The sequence below is a fragment of the Bison bison genome, unplaced genomic scaffold (assembly GCF_000754665.1).
Source record: "Bison bison bison isolate TAMUID 2011002044 unplaced genomic scaffold, Bison_UMD1.0 scf7180017864263, whole genome shotgun sequence".
Classification (NCBI taxonomy): domain Eukaryota; kingdom Metazoa; phylum Chordata; class Mammalia; order Artiodactyla; family Bovidae; genus Bison; species Bison bison.
In genome coordinates, this window is record NW_011494835.1 from 5,051,346 (window position 1) to 5,074,944 (window position 23,599).

Genomic DNA, 23,599 nt, shown 5'->3' on the forward strand with positions numbered 1-23,599 from the left:
TCCTTCCAAGGAGTAAGTGTCTTTTAATTTCATGGCTGTAATCACCATCTGAAGTGATTTTGGAGCCCAAAAAAGATAAAGTCTGACACTGTTTCCACTGTTTCCCTATCTATTTGCCGTGAAGTGATGGGACCAGTGGCCATGATCTTTGTTTTCTGAAATGTTGAGCTTTAAGCCAACTTTTTCACTCTCCTCTTTCACTTTCATCAAGAGCCTTTTTAGTTCCTCCCCACTTTCTGCCATAAGGGTGGTGTCATCTGCATACCTGAGGTGATTGATATTTCTCCCGGCAATCTTGATTCCAGCTTGTGTTTCTTCCAGCCCAGCGTTTCTCATGATGTACTCTGCATATAAGTTAAATAAGCAGGGTGACAATATACAGCCTTGACATACTCCTTTCCCTATTTGGAACCAGTCTGTTGTTCCATGTCCAGTTCTAACTGTTGCTTCCTGACCTGCATACAAATTTCTCAAGAGGCAGCTCAGGTGGTCTGGTATTCCCATCTCTTTCAGTATTTTCCACAGTTTATTGTGATCCACACAGTCAAAGGCTTTGGCTGGCATAGTCAATAAAGCAGAAATAGATGTTTTTCTGGAATTCTCTTGCTTTTTCAATGATCCAGCGGATATTTAAGCATGAGTTTTACTTTATCTCCTGAAGAGGCTACAGGACCTCTCACAATATTGCTTAGGGAAATTTGAAGCCAAAATAGCAATCTTAGATTTAACTAGATCAAGAAGCTGAAGTTCCTCTTCTCATATTGCTTGACCAGACATTTAAACTACATTATTAAAAAAAAATGTAGAAAAGTTCTCCCTTACAAAAATAAGTATTCATCCAATAGAGAATCTAACAGAAATCTCAAAAACTGGAAGCAGTAAAGTATACCTTATCAGTTACAGATGTGTGTGTATATAGTTAAGTGGTTCTAGAGTTATTGGAGTGAAATGAAATCAATTTCAGTAGATTTCACAAAGACGATTTTGAAAGCAAATATTGGTTTTGTTTATCAGTAAACAAATCAGGAGTTTTACAATGGGATGTTAACCTTCTGAAAAGTCAGATGATAAATCATGAAGGATACATGGTAAGAATATTGCTTAGTATAGGATATTTAAAATACTCTAATTTCTTTAGAATTTAACATGAGAATAAACTGATATATTCCTGATGTCTTGAGTCATTAGTTGACTCAAAATTTTACCATTAGATCAATTGATCATGATGTTGATTTTAGAGAAATCCTCCAAAGTGATGCCATTTGAAGTGCTGCTTTTGCTGTATAGACTTTCATATCTATTAAATGTCAATCAATATTGAATTTTCAATAAATTTTATTGAATTTATTCAATCAAGACCTAATTACTGTTTCCACTGATAAATCAGAAAGAACTTTTATGGCTTCCTCTGGTACAAAGACCCTCCTTAGTAACATATTAATTGAATTGGCTTTTTCCTGACCAGTACTCTGTGGTCACTATGATGTCTACATTGTATAACTATTCAGTAAAAATAAAAACCAATTAATTTAAAGACTCAACAGAAGAGAGGGAAAGTGAGTTCTGTTGTTTACTATCTAGACAAAGTAGGCAAGTGACATTTAACACCAGAATTACACACAAATGCAGGTCAAGATCACCAAACTAAGGAAGCATATGAGGGTCAGTTATGCAGATGAAAAAGGATGTATTATGGAAGGAAAAGATGGAACTCCCTACCTCCATCAGACATAGATACATAATAAAATATACTTACAGAGGAGCAATGGTTAAAAACGAACTGTATTTAAATTTTAAATATCAAGTTCTAGGCCATTCAAGAATCTCTGACAACCATCTCTGTCTCCACTATTTAAGTGGTCTACCCTTCCAGGTGGGGCTTCCCTAGTGGCTCAGATGGTAAAGATTCTGCCTGCAATGCGGGAGACCCAAGTTTGATCCCTGGGTCAGGAAGATCCCCTGGAGAAGGGAAAGGCTACCCACTCCAGTATTCTGGCCTGGAGAATTCCATGGATGGAGGAGCCTGGTGGGCTACTGTCCAAGGAGTCACAAGAAGTCAGACACTACTAAGTCACACACACACATACACACACACACACACACACACACACACACATATCTTTCCAGGGGAGGAACGAACTAATTTATGGGAAATATAATCCAAAGGTATTTCTGAATATCAGAACTATATTCACTATTTCCATAAAATATATATATTTCACAAATCCATTAACTTAATTGCTTTTTGCTTTCTGTTTTCCTTTGTCTGAGAAGTTGTGTTCCTTTATTAACCAAATTTAGCACTTTACAACATAGTAAACTTTGAATCAACCCACATAAAGCTTCTATAGGAACAGAAATAAACGTAACACTGTTGACTGGAAATTATTATTAAATAAATATTGGTGGCTTCAAAATCTTAGTCACACCTAAAAATTACTACCAATTTAATACATGTTTAAAACCTGAATTATGATATTTAGAATAATTTCTTAACAGTTGTTACTTTTCTAAGTATGTTCAGCATACTTAGCACATCCTAAAGTATTTCCTTGTTTTTTAAATGAAATATGAAATTATCATTTACATTATCCAGAACACAGCTTCTTAATTAATCAAGAAATTCTGTCTCTTTGTGGATACATTTTACATTCCTTTCAACTTTTAATTGATTGTCCCCCTGCTGTGTAAAATAATTTTCTGCCTGAGATGCAGGTACCAGAGGAATACTTTCTTCTTTCTGAGTTAAAATTATTTTATTTTTCATTAAAGCCTTCACATGTATTTTTATAAGTTTTGGCAAAAGAGGACTATAGAAGCTTCGAATTCCTGTAACACAAAACAGTACCTGTCAGAGATGAATCTGTGGACATCATTAGGAAGGTGTGCATTTTAGAAAGTGAAGTCACATGAGCACTTTTTCTAGGTGGAAAGAGACCAACAGAGAGAGGTCATCTCCTGAATTTGAAACATCAGTATTCTTCAAAAGAACCCTGAGAGTAGAGAAGCATCCCTGGTATGTTTCCACTTCAAGGTTAGATCCTCCATTTTAATTTGGTATTCAAAGAAGCAGAACAAAAAAAATTTTAAACTTTAAATATGTTTAGACTAGTATTAGATGGTATGAGGTACCAATTGAGATCGTTTCCTGCCCTGGAAGTCATCAGTAGGTACAGGAATTATACGTGAGATATTCAGAACCGGGAGTGCTCCTGAGCATGGTTGCCCAAGAGTGAACGGGGACAAATTTTATATCAAGGGATGTGAACACAGGAGGAGGGAGTGGGCAATATGAGGAGTACAGTATTTATAGAGAAAGATACTTCAATTCTCTCCCAAAAGGAAGAGAAGGAAGTTTTAAAGCCACTCAAGTTTATGAGATTTGCTAGAGGGAGAGACTGATACGTTGTTCCTCAGCTGGATGTCTCAGTGGTGTCTCATATATTATCTCCGTTATCTCCAAACATTCTGTACATGAGTACTTAAAATACAAGTACAGAAGTTATTTTATCCGTAAGAAAACTAAGCGCAGAAAGATCAAGAGACTTATCTAAAGTTGCCCAGTAAATGGCTCAATACAGAATAAAAACAGCTCTTTTGGCCACCAGTTAAGTATTTCCTTAACTTCACTGCAGATTCTGCACAGATAGCTAGCCTGCAAGAGCACACTGGGTACCCCCTCTTACTCTGCAGCTGGTGTAGAGAAAAGGGAACTCCAGTGTATAGTCAGTGCTGTCCAATCAAACTTCCTGAGATGATGGATATGTTCCAATGAAGCACCTGAAATATGCTTAGTGCAACTGAATTCTAAACTTTATTTAATTATAATAAAGTTTAAATAACCAGATGTGGCCGATGGCTACCATATTGGCTGGTGCAGCTGCAAAACAGTTTCTCCAACTATGGTTTGTGACCCACTAGTTCATCATGGATGGAGTGGCCTGGTGGGCTACAGTCCATTGGGTCGCTAGGAGTCGGACACGACTGAGCGACTTCACTTTATTTTTTCACTTTCATGCATTGGAGAAGGAAATGGCAACCCACTCCAGTGTTCTTGCCTGGAGAATCCCAGGGACGGAGGAGCCTGGTGGGCTGCTGTCTATGGGGTCGCACAGAGTCGGACACGACTGAAGTGACTTAGCAGCAGCAGCAGCAGTTCATCATGACATGAATTTAGGAGGTTCTGAATAACAGTGAAAAAAATGAAAAGAAAAAATATGTTTCTCTCTACTTACAGTACCCATATGTTCTTGCATGTTGTCTACTTTTCCATTACAACCCATAACATATTAATCATAGTTGTATAAAATTTCCTGTCTGATAATTCCAACATTTGTGTCACACTTGTCTGGTCTGATGTGCATTTTATCACTCTGGACTATTTTGTCCTTGCTTTCTGGCATGTCTTGTAATTTCTTGTCTAAAAGCAGTATGTTGTTTGGGGTGAAAAGTGAAAGTGAAGTCTCTCAGTTGTGTCCAACTCCTTGTGACCCTATGGACTGTAGCCTACCAGGCTTCTCTGACCATGGGATTCCTCAGGCAAGAATACTGCAGTTGGTTGACATTTCCTTCTCTAGGGGATCTTCCCAACCCAGGGATTGAATCTGGGTCTACCATACTGCAGGCAGATTTTTTACTGACTGAGCCACCAGGGTTATTTGTTTGGGGTATAAGAAGTAAAATAGGTAAGGGTGTAGTGAGAGTAATCTATCTAGGAGTTAGACTGTATCTACTGTTCACTGTAGCTGTCAGTACCAAAATTTTCGACTTCCTCTCTTGTCCTTGTCTTCTCTCTTGATCTGGTGCTTCCCTAAGTACTGTTCCTCAGAAAGACACTGCATCTTGCATTCTTTCAAGATGTAACTCACGGTCATTACACCGCTGTGGTAATCGTCAGGTTGGGCGGAGGGGAGCACTTTAATCTTATGATTCTCAGTCTTTAGTGGGCCTGTGTCTTTTGCTGTGACCTCCACTAGCATTTTTGCCATGCCATAGCTTTCTTTCTCCCCCACTTAAATGAGGCAGAAAGGCTAGAGGGGGCTCCCTTCCTCAGGTAGGATGAGACTCTGGTAAAGTGTTTCCCCCTGAAAAGTAGACCTTCGTTACGGAGAACACATGGAGAGTATTTCCCCCTGATTATGCTTCCTCTGACCCAGCAGAATCTTCCAGAACTTTCTCAGATCTTCACTGTGTGAATCTGATGGGATTCCTGGAGATAAATTCCACAAAATTATAGGTGCCTCATAAGACAACTCAGTGGTAAAGAATCCATTCACCTGTCAATGCAGGAGACTCAGGAGACTCAGGTTTGATCCCTGGGTTGGGAAGATCCCCTGGAGATGGGAATGGAAGCCCACTCCAGTATTTTTGCCTTGAAAATCCCATGGACAGAGAAGCCTGGTGGGCTACGGTCCCCGGGGTCACAAAGAGTCGGACACGACTGAGCACACAGCACACATAAGATGGCAGCCTCCAGGGGTTTGTTACTTTCAAGCTAGTTCACACTTAGCCTTCAGCAATTCACGAGAATTACCGTTTAGGTGTTCTTACCAGTTTATGGCTCCAGAGACTTCCGTTCCAGGGAAGCAGATCTTAGATATCACTCTCGATTTACCTTTCTCTCCACATGTAATGGTTGTTTGCCCTCCAACTTCAGTTCTCGGAGTTCAAGAAAAGTCACTGATTTTCAGTTTGTTCAGTTTTTTCTTGTTGTAAGAATGGGAGTGGCAACTTTCAAGGTCTTTAGGTGTAATGGCTGAAACCATTAGTCTAAGTATCGCTTTTAAAACCTTTGTTTTCATTATGTATTCATGCATACATATTGCATCATAACGTAAAATGTAGTTCTTGCTAGGGTTCAAATTTTTTAAGAAACAGTACCACGAGGCAGAGAAAGTAAGACTCTGAGGCCATTTCTGCTGAACCATGTCCCATCCATAGTCCCATACTTATTCATGGAACTATCCTATATATTGTTACATAACAGGCAACATTTTATAAGAAAATCTATCATTAATGTACAGAATACACTCGTTGAAAAAAAAGAGTTGGAGAGGTTTAATTAGCATACCTGGTAAATAATAGTTTACTTATTTTTACTATAAATTAGTTGTTCAATCACATAGATAATATTATAGTCTCATATATCTTGGAAATTATGGAATAACAGTTTTCTATTTTTCTGAAAAACATCTGAAATTTGACATTTTATTCTTTTCACTGCTCTTAGCTACTAGGTAAACTGAACATAAAATCTTAATGTGAATAATTTTATTTGACATTTTGATTTGGTATTTGGGAAGTATTACCTCAGTACTTCTTAATTTGCAATACTGATATTTCTGTAGTGATTTTAGTCTAACTAGATTTAGTTTAACTTCTAAACTAATTATAAATTACTGTTCATTAAATCATTTAAAAAATGTGACATAAGGAAGTAAGAGGCTTTGGAAGAAAAGCAAAAGAAACAGAATTCTTTCTCATTTCACTTCTGCATGTCCTTGTCCATGACAGGAAGCAGTGTCTAAGATGTTTATAAATGCTTCGCATAGAGTCTTCCCTTTCTATAATCCAACTCTGATCTAAGCTGTGTGAGGATATCCACAGAAGGGACACATACTTTACACAACACAACAGAAAAGATTTGTAAATGCTCTGTAAATGGATTTCACTAGAATTATATTCTAAAAAGAAAACAAAAAAGCTCTGGATGCGTTTGACATACTCTTTAATTTTTTACTACATTTCTGAATTCATAATAAGATTGAATATCTTTGTACTTTAAAATACTTAAATTAACATTTATAAAGTTTTATTCTCTGATTGTAAAAGGACACCATAAATTAAAAAACCAGCAAGTCCTACATTTATATCAAAACATTCAGAAATTAATATATTAGATTTTGATTTTAGTACAATTATCAAGACAAGTCTGTATATTTCACCTGCAATTTTAAATCTGATACGATTTATCATGTTGAAGCAAACTTGGATAATAAATGGTTAGGTTCATAATTTTTAAAAGGAAAAGAGGGAAGATTGTATATAGATATGGTACCAAGATGATAAAATAGGGAAAAAGAACTATGCTTTCCAAACAAGCAAAAACATACTCAGGGGCATGGCAGAAACAAAAAACAAAAAAAGAAGAAAATTACAAATGAAAATCCAAATGTTTGCTCATTCTGTTACAATAAAGCGAATGATTTTAGTTCCCTAATTTAATAGCTAACATTTAAAGTGCTCTTTGCTGACACAGTTGAAAGTACATGATATTACTGCCTGTCATTTCACCACATGGTACATAGGCTAATATCTCATAATTTACACATTCGTGCTTTGGCAAACTCAGATTAATAATAACAGCCTTGGATGTGTGAAAGCTAAACACAGGAAACACCTGCAGAACAATATTAGTTTCTGTAGAGAAGTGAAACCATTTACCAGAAATTTATTGAAAGAAACTCAGAATGATGTTTTATATTTATTAAAGCACAAAAAAATTTCTTACCTAAAGCTTTCATACTCCAGACACTTTTATTCCAGAGGGCTGGCTGTGTTCTAATGCATTTACTATTTGATGTAAATTCAACCTCCACAGCATCACTGGTTACTTCATCTCTCAAAATAATAAATATTTCACCAGGATTCTATACAATGAAAAATATAACTCAATTAGACATTTGAAAAGTTTTCATTAACCAACCAAATACACTTATTAGTGATAAAGGTCCAACATGGTAATTAGTGTAAAGAACTCGTCTCCCAAGCAGGATACCTGGGTTCTATCTCTTGGTGGGACAGATCCCTTGAAGGAGGAAATGGCAATCCACCTCAGTATTCTTGCCTGGGAAATCCCATAGACAGAGGAGCATGATGGGCTACTGTCCATGGGGTTGCAAATGTAGGAGACAACTTAAAGCCACCACCACCATCGTGTCCACAGTTTCAGCCATATTCATAAATGAAATATGTAAAGATGAGTCTCACAAGATTTTAAGTTTATCAACTTATGTCTATTGAATATTTATTTTCCCCCAGCACCATATTTTGCAAATGAATCGACTGAGTTCATAGCTGCTCCCTTTTCCTTTCACCTCATCCCTGTGTGAGAGGTTCTTTGTGAAGGTGATGAGCATCACTTCACAGACCTGCAGGGAATGTAATTCAATTGCTAAAAAAATTCTTTTTTTCCCCCAAATCCCTTTCCTTCACCTTTCTAGGACTTGGTGTATTTATCTATAAATAAGAGGATCGAACATGTTTAGCTTTAAGATCTCTTATACTTTAAATATGATTAATTGGTTTAGATGTCTAATACAGTTGACCCTTGAACAACATAACTTTTAGGAGCATCTACTGGCCCTCTGCACCATGGAAAATCCATATAAGATTAATAGTACACCCTCTGCAACAGCAGTATCCTGATTCAACCAACTGCAGATCATGTTGTACTGGGGTATTTACTACTGAGAAAAATCCATGTATAAGTGGACCCATGCAATTCGAAACCCCTATTGTTCAAGTGTCAAGTGTATTGTTCATCTTACCAATAAGGGATTCTTTTGTTACTCTTTACGATGAATACCAGTGAAGGCTGTTTGGTTGACTAGAGGTTATAAATCTAAAAGTTTCAAGATTTTATTAAGGTGGAAAAGCTAGGGAAGCCCAAATCTATGTATATAAGATTCAAATTGCCAACATCTGTTGGATAATAGAAAAAGCAATAGAATTCTAGAAAAAATATATATATTTCTGCTTCATTGTCTGTATTAAAAACATTGACTGTGTGGATCACAACAAACTGTGGGGAATTCTTAAAGTGATGGGAATATCAGACTACCTTGCCCGCTTCCAGAGAAACCTGTATGCAGGTCAAGAAGAAACAGTTAGAACCAGACATGGAATGACTGGTTCAAAATTGGGAAAGGAGTGTGTCAAGGCTGTATATCGTTACCCTGCTGATTTAACTTCTATGCAGAATACATCATATGCAATGCTGGACTGGATGAAACAGAAGCTGGAATGAAGATTTCCAAGAGAAATATCAACAATCTCAGATATGCAGATGCTACCACACTAATGGCAAAAAGCTGAAAATAAAAGAGGAGAGTGAAATATCTGGCTTAAAATTCAACATTCAGAAAACTAAGATCATAGCATCCAGTCCCATCACTTCATGGCAGATAGATGGGGAAGAAATGGAAACTGACAGATTTTATTTTCTTGGGCTCCAAAATCACTGCAGAGAGTGACTGCAGCCATGAAATTAAAAGATGCTTGCTACTTGGAAGAAAAGCTATGACAAACCTAGCCAGTGTATTAAAAAGCAGAGCCATCACTTTGCTGACAAAGGTCCATATATAGTCAAAGCTATGATTTTTCCAATAGTCATGAATGGATGTGAGAGTTGGACCATAAAGAAAGCTGAGTGCTGAAGAATTGATGTTTATGAACTGTGGTGCTGGATAAGACTCTTGAGACTCCCTTGGATAGCAAGGAGATCAAACCAGTCAATCCTAAAGGAAACCAACCCTGAATATTCATTGGAAGGATTGATGCTGAAGTTGAAGTGCCAATACTTCGGCCACCTGATGGGAAGAGCTGACTCATTGGAAAAGACCCTGATGAGGGAAAGATTTAGGACAGGAAGAGAAGGGGATGACAGAGGATGAGATTGTTGGATGGCATCACAGACTCAATGGATATGAGTTTGAACAAACTTCATGAGACAGTGAAGGACAGAGAAGCCTGGTGTGATGCAGTCCAGGGGGTTGCAAAGAGTTGGATGTGACTTAGCGACTGAACAACAACTACAAAGATATAAGGGGTTATTGAAAACCCTATTTGAAAAAAAAACCCTGAGAGAAAACTGAGGATAAGAAGATTGGATTTAATACAGAGAAAAGGAAGGGATAAACATCTTTTGAGCATCTGTTTTATACTGGGTTTTCCAGGTGGAACAGTGGTAAAGAATCCACCTGCCAATTCAGGAGATGTAAAAGATATGGGTTCAATCCCTGGATCAGGAAGATTCCCTGGAGGAGAAAACAACACCCCACTCCAGTATTCTTGCCTGGCAAATTCCAGGGACAGAGGAGCCTAGTGGGCTACAGTCCATGAAATCACAAAGAGTTAGACAGGACTGACTGAGGGCTAATCACTTTTTATATAAAGCCATTTCCTTTAATCCTAACCAAAACACACACACACACACACATACCTCAAAAACCAATATGGAAGGCTATTATATTTCTATTTTAAGACTAGAGTAATAAATACAAAGATTTACATTCTGAAAATCAATCAGAATTATTTAAATTAAACTCTATACTACTGTTTACATGATGCTGTTTTAACCTTCAAAATAACTAAAATTAAATATATTTTATGATTATCTCAGATATCACCTTTCAAAGGCTTTCTTCAAAGTCAAACTGAATTTCAGTCTTTCACAAAATAAACAGGAATCCAATTTATATGCTCTTATAAAACTGTGTTTACCCAAAAGTCATTAATTTCAAAGTTCTCTTATTTAAAAATTATTTCCCTAAGCATAAATCACCCACCAATAAAATTTACATTTTTAAGGCTCTGTACTACGGGGTTTTTTACAAATATGTTGATGTTAAAAAAAATCATTTCAGCTGACACACATCCACCTCTGGCATTTTTCCAGCAGAGTCTAGTGCTCCCAAGTATTTGTCTACAGGATATTCTGAACTAAATTTCTCTATATCAGTTAAATTGCACTTTGAGAAAAGATCCCATGAGTCCACCTACTGCTCTGGCTTCACACATCCGGCCTCAGGGAAATGCTTCTTTCTCTGCCTATGCCTCCTCATGCTCTACTTCATCTGAGTCTGAGGTCAGTAACTGGAGCTCCTTCCGGTCCTCACGCCTGCCACTTCCTCTTCAGAGACCACACTTCCAAGGCAGTTCCTTAGTCCCTCACTTGCTCATGTCTGTCTCCTTATTTTGCAGCTTTAACGACTTCCCATTTTCACTCTAGCTCAAATCCAGCTTCAAAGTTCTTTGGTGTTTTCTTCTATTTGTTCATCCCTTCATGTAAAACTCTGACCTCTCGCTTTCCAAATTTAGTAAACCCGAGCATCCTCTCCTGGTGTATATTCAGCCAGCAACTCATCCTCATTCATTGGTGCTCACATGCCGTGCTGCGCTAAGTTGCTGTTGTCATATCCGACTCTTTGCGATCCTATGGACTGTAGCCTGCCAGGCTCCTCTGTCCATGGGGTTCTCCAGCAAGAATACTGCAGTGGGCTGCCATTTCCTCCTCCATGGGATCTTCCGACCCAGGGATCGAACCCATATGTCTTAAGTCTCCTGCGTTGGCAGGCGGGTTCTTTACCACTGGCGCCACCTGGGAAGCCGGGTGCTTCCATGGGCTGCTTCTTATGCACCAGATTCTCTCCCACCTTTCAACCATCTCCAGAGAAGAGGCCTAAACAAAAGATAAGCACACTGACCACCCCCAAGGAGGGACTGACATCTCATTTGTAACTGGGACAAGCTCCAAGGGCATGTAATCTCTGAAGGTGCACAGAACCTGCACTTGTTTTAATATTCTGCTATCACACCTTGAAATGCTTAATAATTAGAACTGGGGTCTCTACCTTTTCATTTTACACTGGGCCCTGCTAATTAGGAAGCCACTCCTATTTGCACATAATGCTGGCCTGCTCTTGAGTTCCTACTCTCCCTCCATCTCATACTTATCCTCTTCACCAAGGTCCAACTCAGGTTTCACGTACAACTTCCAAAGGGATCATAAAACATTTCACACGTGTACTCCTCATTTGAACCTTTCTCAGTCATGCCCTTTTAATAAGTTTTTAATGTCTGTGTTGAGGCTTCCCAGACAGATTTTAAACACCCTGAAGGTATTTTTATTTTTTATATCATTTTGGCATCTTATAAGAATTAAGTACATAAGAGGTGCTCTGAGGAACTCCCTGGTGGTTCCAGGTTAAGACTTCACCTTCCAATGCAGGGGGTGTGAGTTGGGGACTTAGGATCCCACGTGACTCGCAGCCAAAAAATAAAAATACAAGCAATACTGTAACAAATTTAATAAAGACTTTAAAAATGGTCCAAATCAAAAAGAATCTTTAAAAAAAATTGAAAAGAGGCAATCTATATGTATTTTTACATTGAGATGGAATAAGCCTATAAAAATATGACTTTTTTTTTTTTTTTACATTGAGCAAGCATTATTCCTTATTCCCCTCAGGACTCACAGCTTCATCTGCTTCTTGCATCTCCATGCTCAAAGAGGGCTGCTGAGGAGGGAAGGCCTGCACCCGTCCAGCCCTGTTCTTAATTATTATGAAAGTGAAAAGAGTGGAAGTGTTAGTTGCCTCAGTCGTGTCTAACTTTTTGCAGCCCCAGGGACTGTAGCTCACCAGGCTCCTCTGTCCATGGAATTCTCCAGGCAAGAATACTAGAGCAGGTTGCCATTCCCTTCTCCAGGGGATCTTTCAGACCCAGGGACTGAACCTGAGGCTCCTGCATTGCAGGCAGATTCTTAATTGTCTGAGTCATTGGGGAAGCCTTAATTATTATGGACATCTTAATTAAAGCTACAATTACATGGACATATTTAATTCAATGGAGGAAATATTAGGACACTCAAATGGTCATAAATTCAGTTTTATCAGAAGATGCTATTTTGCTCTCAATCTAACTTCTTTGTTTACCTTTTATCTGGCTCTGAGCATTCAAATTGAGAAAGAGTTATAATAATAATCACTACCAAACTCTCTAGATTTGCTGCATTGTAAACAAACCGTGAGACCTCACCAAAAGGGCTGGATCTTTGTCTGCAGTACAACACATTGGTAGTGGAGTTTCTAGATTGTCAGGGTGGGTGCCCTTCTAGACTTTAATGAATCATTAAGCACAGGTAACAAAGGATTTTGATCCTCATGGATCATATCAGCTTACTTTGACTTGTGCAACCAGATTAATGGTTCTTTTCATATATTCATAATAGGAACTAGCTCTGCAAGCACAGTTGCACAGGCATGGGCCTTATTAAGCCAGCACTGTGCAAGTCCCTAAAGCTGACCCTGACCTGACCTGTGACGACAGAGCAAGGATTAGGTCATGGCAATGGTTCCAAATTTGGCTGCTAATTCTCACCTTGGAGAATCACCTGGGAAGCTTTTAAAACTCCCAATATCCAGGCCAAAACTCAGACTATTTACATCTGAATCTCTAACAGTAGGATTCAGGCATTTTTACTTTGTAAAACCTCCCCTAATCATCCCTATATGCTGCCTAATTTGAGAAACACTTGGTTAAAGGGAAAAAAACACATTTTTGTCATTGTAAAACCTTAGCACTGAAGGGGTAATGTTCACAACATAGACATTTTAGGCAGTGACACACACAATAATCTTTTGCTGCTTTTACTATTATGTTTCTTATAGGACCTGACTTTAAGTTAAGGTTGGTTATCAAGATCTAATGTGTGACTTGATGTCAGAAATAAGTGGGCAGTGCTGTTAAGTTTCTGTGAATTGTTTTAAACTGTGTTCAGTGCCAAGGAGTGAACAGAAAGCTGCTAATCTCAGAGGTTTTTGTAGCTTCCCCATGGGCCCTGCTAAGAGTCACACTCCTTCATATATTCTCTGAGTTTCTCTAGATTCACTGGTTATATAATCTGTGATCTGAACAGATTTGAGTTTGGAGACTCATATTATGGTTACAGACACAGACATATACATCAGTGAAGGTCAAATAAAATGAAGGTCTTTACCAGCGGATGTGCCATGTTCTAGGACTCAGAAAAACAAGTCAATGAAATTAATATAGCTATAATTGCTGATAAAGCCCATTAAAAGGTTTTTTTGTCATGATACTATAAGTTTAAGAACTAAATTTGCTCAAAAATCAACAAGTAACCAGTCTCATCTGAACAATAGCTATGGAAGAATAACATAAACATAAAGAAATATATATAACTATATGAAAGGAAGTAAGAGGTTAGGGGTGGAGGAAAGCTGAGATTGTAGCAGATTCTACCAAAAGGAAGGGAATGCCATATTGAAGTCCTGCCTACACAGATAAGATAAGATAAAAATAAGCTCCTCTTAGCTGCTCTTTAAGATGGAAGAAGCAATAGAGAGGCCATTACTGACCCATGATTGGGGCTCCAGGAGAGGCAGGAGGCATTTAGAGCAAACCACAGTATTTCTGAACGGGCCATTGAGGAAAACACTCAAAGGATCCCTCTTAAAGCTTCAGGTCAAATCCATTAAAAAATTATCCAGTGACTGGATTACTGCTTAGAGATGATGTTTCTCTAACAAGTAGGGCTTCCCAGGTAGCATGAGTGGTAAAGAAGCCTCCTGCCAATGCAGGAGATGTAAGAGAAGTGGGTTTAATCCGTGGGCAGGGAAGATCCCCTTCCCACTCCAGTGTTCTTGTGGCAACCCACTCCAATATTCTTGCCTGGAGAATTCCATGGACAGAGGGGCCTGGCGGGCTACAGTCCATGGGGTGGCAAAGAGTCGGACACAACTGAAGCAACTTAGCACAGCATAGCACAGCTCTAACAAGTGATCACAGAACTGCCCAGACTGCAGACAAGGCTCTGAAGAAGAGCACTGCCTCCTTGAATGCCATTCCTAGGGGGATTTGAAGGTGATCTATTACTGAGAGGCATGAATGTATTTTCTGTCCTCTGGCGCAGGATTTAACCTTGACACTACTGACATTTTGGGACCAGAGAAGTCACTGCTGTGGAGAACACCCTGTGCACTATGGGGTTTTTAGTAGCATCCCTGGCTTCTACTCAGCAGTTGCCAGGAGCAACCCCAGTTATGACAAACTTGTCTGCAGACTTTGCCAGATATCTCCTTGGGAGAGACAGCCAAATCACTCCCAGATGAGAACCATTGTTCTGAGGGAATTTTCCTGAGAAATTAATGAAATTAGGACTTTGGGGTAAATACACAGCAAAGGGAAAAGAAGCTAGCAAATAACAGACCAGGTTCAGTTCTGGTTTAGATATTATTTCAATGGGAGAATGCCTCCCAAGTGGATAATTCATCAGGAACAAAACTGGGTAAGATTACTTTGAACAATGGACTTGTTTGGAAGACTTAGAACTCACTGATTTCATATCTCTCATGATATATTACCCCATACAAGACAAAATCAAGAGGAATATGCTAGAAAAGCAAAGTATCTTGGCCCATAAAAAACAACAAAAAGCTTAACAAACACTAAAACAGAACAAAGATTGCTAATCCTAGAAAAGGGAAAAGAAGAGGCCACATTAAGCAGATTTAAACTGTTAAGACCCATTTAGGTGTTTCTTAAAAAGACAGAGAATAACTTACATAAATAGAACACTGGAGGCACATCTTCACTATTGCACAACAAAAAAAAAAAAAAAAACACCTAGTCAAAAGAAAAAAAATGTTTTTCTGCTGTTTTTAAAGTGGCACAAATTTCAAGGTCCAGGGAAGGAACAATGCTGGGAAAGATGACTAGGCAGAAGGAATCAAAAGGGCCAGGCTCCTGGGGTAAAAGCCGCAGCAGGCTCACCTGCAGCCTCAGTTACGCCAATAAACGCCACTTCTCCAGAGCAGAGGAGGGCTCAGGGAGAGCACTTGGCTAGCGGCGGATCTACAGACTCAAGCCATTCTGCAGCAGGAGACAGCAGGAGAGAATTAAACTAATTCCCTGTTCATGAGACAGAATGAAGATGACACCAATAGACTGAATCAGTCAACTCAACAAGGGCATGCCAGAAACTTTAAAGTGTAAAGGGGAAATTCATAGAATTTGAAGATACTGGGAGCAGAAGAGGCACATCGCAAATATGACCTGGTGACTGGCAATGACAGTCTCGTAAATTTCTAGATTTTGTACAATGGCAGAGAAGTCTCAAATATCATTTCTGGAGAGAGAAAGCTATACATTTAAGTGGATTCCATTTACCCAGTAACTTGAAGACTTCTCAGAAACGAGTAAGCACAAAGGTGGAGCTTTCAGACAACTGGTATAGACTGAATGCTATCCTGGGCTTCCCAGGTGCTGCTGGTGGTAAAAGCACCCACCTCCCAGTGCAGAAGACATAAGAGATGCAGGTTCCTGGTAAATCTGAAACGTGATTTTCACTTATCTTTCTTGTGGTGCATGAAAACTGGGACATGAATTTAGACTATACTAAGATCTAGGTTCTAAGAATACAAGATTTTGACTTGGATGACTATTTTTGGTCCATGGATAAGTCTGTTTCAAATTTTTAGTGTGTTCATGCTAAGTCGTTTCAGTCATGTCCAACTTTTTGCAACCCTATGGACTGTAGCACTCCAGGCTTCTCTATCCACAGGATTCTCCAGGCAAAAATACTGGACTGGGTTGTCATACACTCCTCCAGGGGATCTTTCTGACCCAGGGGTTGAACCTGTGTCTCTTATATTTCCTGAATTGCCACTTGGGAAGCTGGCTGGTGCTAAAATAGTCTTATATGAGCTTTCAACTTTTAGGATTGTTTAAAAAGTGGGGCTCCCAAGAAAGATTTGGAATTGAAATAATTTAATTCAGACTCTTCAAAGATTCTGATAGAATTATATCCATGTCAATAAATAAAAGTCCACAATTCTGCTATGGAAAGAACTCTGGTCTTCCCCAGCCACCTGAGTGCGTGATTTCTGCCTGGAGGACAGTGGGATTTAATTTTTGGATTTTGATGTCTCTGCAATTTAATCATGGAAAGGCTTTATATTGTTCAAATTTTACTGTTGCAGATATTTTTAAAAGCAGCTAGTTAGACTCATTGCATAATTCTTGGTGAGCAATTTTTAGTTCCAGAGAGTTTTTTTTTTTTTTACTTTGACTTTACCTACTTGAGAATAGTCCTCATTTCCCTTCTATAGTCTCTTCTACTAATTTCTGTCTCTTCCATTATTTCTCACTCAATAGGAGCCTCTGGTTCTGATTGTTTGGGCTGGTCTTCCTTCCTCAAGTAGGCTGTAATATTTCTTTGCCTGATTCCTCTGTCTCGGTTCCCTCCAACCTGTACAGTTCCGGTTCCTGGGGTCTCTAAGGGAGTGCCAAAGAAGTTTTTGTTCCTCTGGCACTGATAACATAGTAATTTAAATTGGCAATTCTCCTGCTTGTGCATGGGGTCTGGAGATGAGGGAAATAAGCTTTTCAAAATTGTACAGAACATTCTGCTTCTGCCAGGGCTGCTGGAACCATCAGGATCAGAGGATTCTCTCCCCAAATATGCCTTCCAGTAAGCAGACAAGTGAGCTTCCCTGGTAGCTCAGCTGGAAAAGAATCCGTCTGCAGTGCAGGAGACCCTGGTTTGATTCCTGGGTTGGGAAGGTCCCTTGAAGAAGGGATAGGCTACCTACTCCAGTATTCTTGGGCTTCTCTGGTGGCTCAGATGGTAAAGAATCTGCCTCCTGCAATGCAGGAGACCTGGGTTTGATCCTTGGGTTGGGAAGATCCCCTGCAGAAGGGCATGGCAACCCACTCCAGTATTCTTGCCTGGAGAATCCCCATGGGCAAAGGAGCCTGGTGGGCTATAGTCCATGGAGTTACAAAGAATTGGACATGACTGAGTGACTAAGCACGGTACAGCAAGCAGACAAGTGCAGCTCCTGCCACCTAAATACTGGCTTCTACCTGAAGGACCTCTCATGCAACTCGCAAGCTTCTCCTGTATCTCTGGCTCTTTCTGCTCAAGTACACTGCAGATGTTGAGGGCCAGCATCTTTTTAGTTTCTGGAGATTACATAGCGCAAATTTTGGTCAAGCTCTAGCATGGCTTATTTTAGTGGTTCAGTCCAGTGATGACTTAGGAAGAAGAAATGTCAGCAACATGTATCCATATAACACCTCCTGAGAAATCTACTTGCTCTAACATTATATTTTTATTCTCAAACCAGTTCTTCTACCTCTTATGATATTTCCACTTCATAATGTAGGCCTTTGACACATGTTTTATAATTGAAGATAGGTGGTCCTAAAGTATTTTCAAATTCTATTCAAGAACATATTTCCTTTCATGAAAATAAAATCCTTGATCTGGTTAATATGAATCCAACTTTGCTTTGAACAGTTTGATACACACAGGCACACACACACATACATATATATATAGCAATTGTAAATCTGTTTGCAACATATCAAAGCAACATCTAATCACATGGTGCTTTCATGTATGTTTCAATATTCTATTACTCAACAAATACATATCAAATGCCTACTAACTGCCAGACATTGTTCTGCCATTCTGAGGACACAGCCAAGAACAGAGTAAACAAAAACCCCTCTATATTGGAGCTTCTCGTGTTAGCCACATTCTAGTGAAATGCAGTATCCATTACAACAATAACGAGGTGTTTTTACTGACCTCACATGGAATCTCAGCAGGAAGCACCACTGCCTGTGATATGGCGCTTCCTGAAGCTTCTGATAATTCTTCAACCTCCTTTCCCTCACTGATTTGCCCAGAATGTTCCTTTCTTAGGTCTGGTGGAATAATGATCTCCAGGTAGTCCGCAGAACCTAAAGGAAAGTTCATTAATATGGATTATAATACAGCTAAGGCCACATTAAGTTCCTCCATTGTTATGAAAACTAATTGCGGAACAGTTGATTTAATTAATATATGGGACAACCAAACTGAGCTTAAGATAGTCAAAATAATTGAACCAATGTTAATAATTAAAATATTGCCTCATAATTTAACTAGTATTATAACCTTAGCTATTAAACTAAATCAAATACATATTTTCATCTACTAGGTAAATATTTTCCCCCCCAAAAATCCAAATACCACTTTATATTAAAACAGTAAATCTGAAAAACATGAAACTATCTCCTTTCAATGACTGTAAATAAGAAAATTTATTCATTTAAAATCAGAACAATTTAACTCAGAACAATTATTTACCCTTTATGTATATTTCTAATTTTTAAAAACGATAGGCATAACTAGGAGACAATCACTAAACAAACTAATTTTTCTATGAAACGTTAGTTTAATAGTGAAATATTAGTGTTCATCAAAATCCTAATGTGTCCTGTGAAAAAAGTGTCTTCAATTAAATGATATGGGTTTCTTTATGGTAGTATTATTAAGAACACTAAAATATGCTAATGTGAATTTTGAATATAAGAAGGAGAAAAGTATTCGATTGTTTAAAAATGTAACAGTAATTCAGTATTTGGTCCCAATCATTAAAAAAACTTTATTGAAGAAGAGTTGTGTGAAGAGAGATGGACAATATTTATATTGTCCAAAATCCAAAGCATTTCCTTAGGGCACAGAACCAATATGACTGAAACCAAGGCTCTCACAACGGACACTCACAACTGTCGTCTGTCTTTGGCCAACCACAAAAGCACCCCTCAAATCCCTGAAGAAGGGTACTGGAGAAAAGGAAAACAGCTCCTGACAGCTAGAAATTGTCCTGATACCTTCTGAAGGCCTTGGTGTTGCTAGGCAGTGGCCTCCTGTCCTGTTGAACACCAACAATCTCACAGAAAATCACCACCACTAGACCACGCTGCCACCATGATGGATCCAGTCAGAGATCAGTCTACTTTGTGTTCATGTCTGAATCCAGGCAAAAACATGAACATTATCCAAACCACAACAGGAACCAAATATCCTGAATCCTGGCTCCTGTGAGTGACTTTGCTTCTTTACCAAGTCTAGCCTCAGCCTCCTTTCATTTTACCTTCCAGGTAGGGTAACCAACTCCTCCCAGTTTGCTTGGGATTTGGGTGAGGTTGAGTGCTGAAAATGCTGTGTCCCAGAAACCCCTCAGTTGCTGGGAGAGCTGGTTACCCAGCTTCTCAGTAAGAGTCATTAATTACGCAAACCATAAAATTACACCCGCTTTTTGACAGCAAGCAAACAATAGCAAAGCCCTGCTTCCATGAACCCTTCCTCAAATCACAATACAACCCTAAATCCGACAGTAAGTTTTTTCTTAATACAATGTTACTGAGATGCCCCATGGTTCGCCATGGTAGCCTTCAGTTCATTGCTACTAGACAAAAAAAAAGTAAATAATAGTTCAAGTACAGGTGTGTTCCAAGTTCCTCTGGCAAAAGGAAATTGACAGGATGACAAGGAAGAAGAGTCAAAGGCAATATAGATGAAGATTTTGGTGTCATTGCATCTCAAAAGTGAAGTCACCATTCCTATCAGAGAAGCAGAGTAAAAAAAAGTGATGTCCTCTGGAAAGGAGCTGTCCCCATGCTACACTTAAGAAGGAGTGTTGGTTTGGTTTTTTTTTTTTTTCTGTCTTTTGAAATTTACAGAATAAAAGTACAAAAGCACCTGGGATTTCCAAATTCTCCCAGTACCAGTCTTGCTTGAAATGGCATGAAAAACAGCCTTTATTTTTCTAACAATTTAAGGCACTTCCACAAGCAGTCTCATTCTCTCTTTCTCTGTCACGCTCTTTCATACAGACCCCAAAACAGTGAAAGGTTGTATAGAACTGGTTCGATCATTTTGTGAATTGATAAAAGAACAAGAGAACTGATTTTATTTAATGTATCTTAAGAGGTATATGCTGTTCCACCGTAGCAGTATCTAGGATGTTTTCTGCTAATTCATCTGTGGAATTAGGTTAGGAAGAGCTATTTTCTTTACTTTGAGGACATAATCATAGATGTTCAAAATATTTATCTCTATGAATTCTCACAGAAGATCTGTTTATAATGCAGAAAATTAGGAGCAGTCTAAGCAATAACAGACCTGACAAAAATATCTAATGTGATAAAAGGTATTGTCACTAATTAAAATTCTATCAAAGAACATTTAGCAGTAAAGAACAAGTTTATGATGTAAGTGAAAAAATTCAAGTTACAAAATTGTCAATTTTGTAGGTTCCCATTTTAGTAAAATAAGAAGTATAGGACTTCCTGTTTCGGGTTCCATATTTAAGGAGCTTTGGACATCACCACTCCATCCTAACAAACAAAAAGCTGAACAGACTAAAAATTTGAAAACTCTTCTTTGATTAATTTTTTGTTTGTTTGTTTGGCTGTGCTGGGTATTCACTGCAGCGCCGGCTTTTCTCCAGTTGTGCAAGTGGGGGCTACTCTCTAGCTGTGGTGCACGGGCTCCTCGTGGTCGTGGCTTTTGAAGTGCAATTGACAAATTGCTGGACACTCAACAGAGGACAAGTCTGAGAGTTAAAATCTCCAGGAGGGTTCAGCTAAAAGGTTGTAGGGGACACATTATTTTGAGATTTACCTCTAGGAGCTTGACCAGATTCCCACAGCAAATATTGGGGAACAGTATTTCTAAGGAAATGGAAACAACCTTAGATACTCCAGAGCACTCTAGTCTTCTTAACAAGGCCTGCCCTCAGGAAAAATTAGTTAATCAGAGCCTAATCTATTAAGGTATTTTCAGAGACGAACTGACCACAGGAAGGGAAATAACTAACTGTAGCCCACTATAACAATCCTCTCTCACCTAAAGGGAATAAACTCTTGTGAGGTTCACAGTTGAAAGGCGTAGGCTTACTAAAGGACTGAGACCTAAATCACAGGTCTCTAGAAAGCCTCCTCCCCACACTTCACCACTGCATTACCAAAGGTCTATCTGCAACAGTTCTTTTTACAGAGTATATTACGTTGTGCTCTGTGTGCTATGTCCCTTCAGTTGTATCCGACTCTTCCCAACTCTATGGCTGTAGCCTGCCCTCTGCCCACGGGATTCTCCAGGCAAGAATACTGGAGTGGGCTGCCATGCCCTCCTACAGGGTATCTTCTCAACTCAGGGGTCGAACCCGTGTCTCTTATGTCTCCTGCACCAGCAGATGGGTTCTTTACCACTAGTGCCACCAGGAAGCCCACATTATGTCTACTTATCAAGAAAAATTACAAGGCATACATACCAAAAGGAAGGGAGTGCAATTTGAAGAGGCCAGGGAAAAAGCATTTGTTTTCTGTTTTTGTTACCCTGTTCTTTGTTCCTGTTTTCTCTTCTGTTTTTCTGCCATTGTGTTTTATTGAACATTTTATATGATTCCATTTTTCTTCTTTTTTATTTAGCATATCAGTCATACTCAAAAACATTTTTAGTGGTGTTGTCCTAGAGTTTGCAATATGCATTTACAACTAATCCAAGTCCACTTTCAAATAACATTGTACCACTTTATAGATAGTTTTAGTACCTTATAATAATAAAATGATTCCTCCTCCCTCCTATACTTTATATTACTGCTTTCATTTATGTCATTATATATAAACATACACAAGCATATATATGTAAAATTTACATCATATATTATATAAGCATACATTATTAAATACATTGTTGGTATTATTTTGAATAAACTATTATCTTCTAGATCAATCACAGATAGGAAATATATATACATATTTTTAAATTTTATCTTCAGTTATTCCTTCTTTGATGCTACAGATCTGAATTTCTGATCTATATTACTTTTCTTCTCACTAAAAAACGTCTTTTAACTTTTCTTTCAGGCAGGTCCATTGATAATAAATTTTTCAATATTTTTTCCTGAGGAAAATGTCTTATTAACAATAAGCAAGTGTAATTGGAAGTTAAAAATGGGACACCACTTACAATAGTCCTTCTAGCTTTTTCTTTGTCCCTCCTCAAAGTTAAATACTTAGGTATAAATCTAAAAAAATATGTACAATATCAATATGATGAAAACCACAAAACTCTGATAACCAAAATCAAATAAGAACTAAGTAAATGGAAAGATTTTGAACTGTGGTGTTGGAGAAGACTCTTGAGAGTCCCTTGGACTGCAAGGAGATCCAACCAGTCCATTCTGAAGGAGATCAGCCCTGGGATTTCTTTGGAAGGAATGATGCTAAAGCTGAAACTCCAGAACTTTGGCCACCTCATGCGAAGAGTTGACTCATTGGAAAAGACTCTGATGCTGGGAGGGATTGGGGGAAGGAGAAGAAGGGGAAAATAGAGGATGAGATGGCTGGATGGCATCACCAACTTGATGGATGTGAGTCTGAGTGAACTCTGGGAGTTGGTGATGGACAGGGAGGCCTGGCGTGCTGCGATTCATGGGGTCACAAAGAGTTGGACGTGACTGAGTGACTGAACTGAACTGAACTGAACTGAAATGGAAAGATAGTCTGTGTTCATGGATAGAAAAACTCAATAGTGTCAAGATGTCTGTTCATCCCAACTTGCTCTATAGATTCAATTCAATCACAATATCAGAAAATTACAGATATGGACAAACTGATTCTAAAGTTTATATGGAGAGGCAAGAGATCCAGAGTAGGCAGCTTATTATTGAAGGTGAAGAACGATGTTGGAAGACTGACACTACACTACTTCAATACTTACGATAAAGCTACAGTGATCAAGACAGTGTGGTCTTGGTAAAAGAATAATCAAACAGTTCAATGGAACACAATAAAGAGCCAAGAAGTAGAATCACATAGTTAACTGATCTTTAAGCAAGGGGAAAAAATAATACAATGAGGCAAAAAAAGTCACTTCAACAAATGGAGATGGAATGACTAAATAATCACATCCAAAAAAAAAAAAACCATCAAGATACAAACCTTACAACAATCA

At 38.5% G+C, this 23,599-nt stretch overlaps 1 protein-coding gene across 2 annotated transcripts in view; it reads right to left on the reverse strand.

Annotated features, from left to right (window-relative positions):
• BANK1 (B-cell scaffold protein with ankyrin repeats 1) overlaps positions 1-23,599 on the reverse strand; it is a 319,221-nt gene that overhangs the window by 212,917 nt on the left and 82,705 nt on the right. For both annotated transcript variants that reach the window (XM_010848288.1, XM_010848289.1), the window contains 2 exons: positions 18,401-18,555; positions 7,511-7,649 (listed from right to left, as the gene is read on the reverse strand). In XM_010848288.1, coding sequence (XP_010846590.1) covers positions 7,511-7,649; positions 18,401-18,555 — 294 coding nt within the window. The remainder of the gene's footprint in view (positions 1-7,510; positions 7,650-18,400; positions 18,556-23,599) is intronic.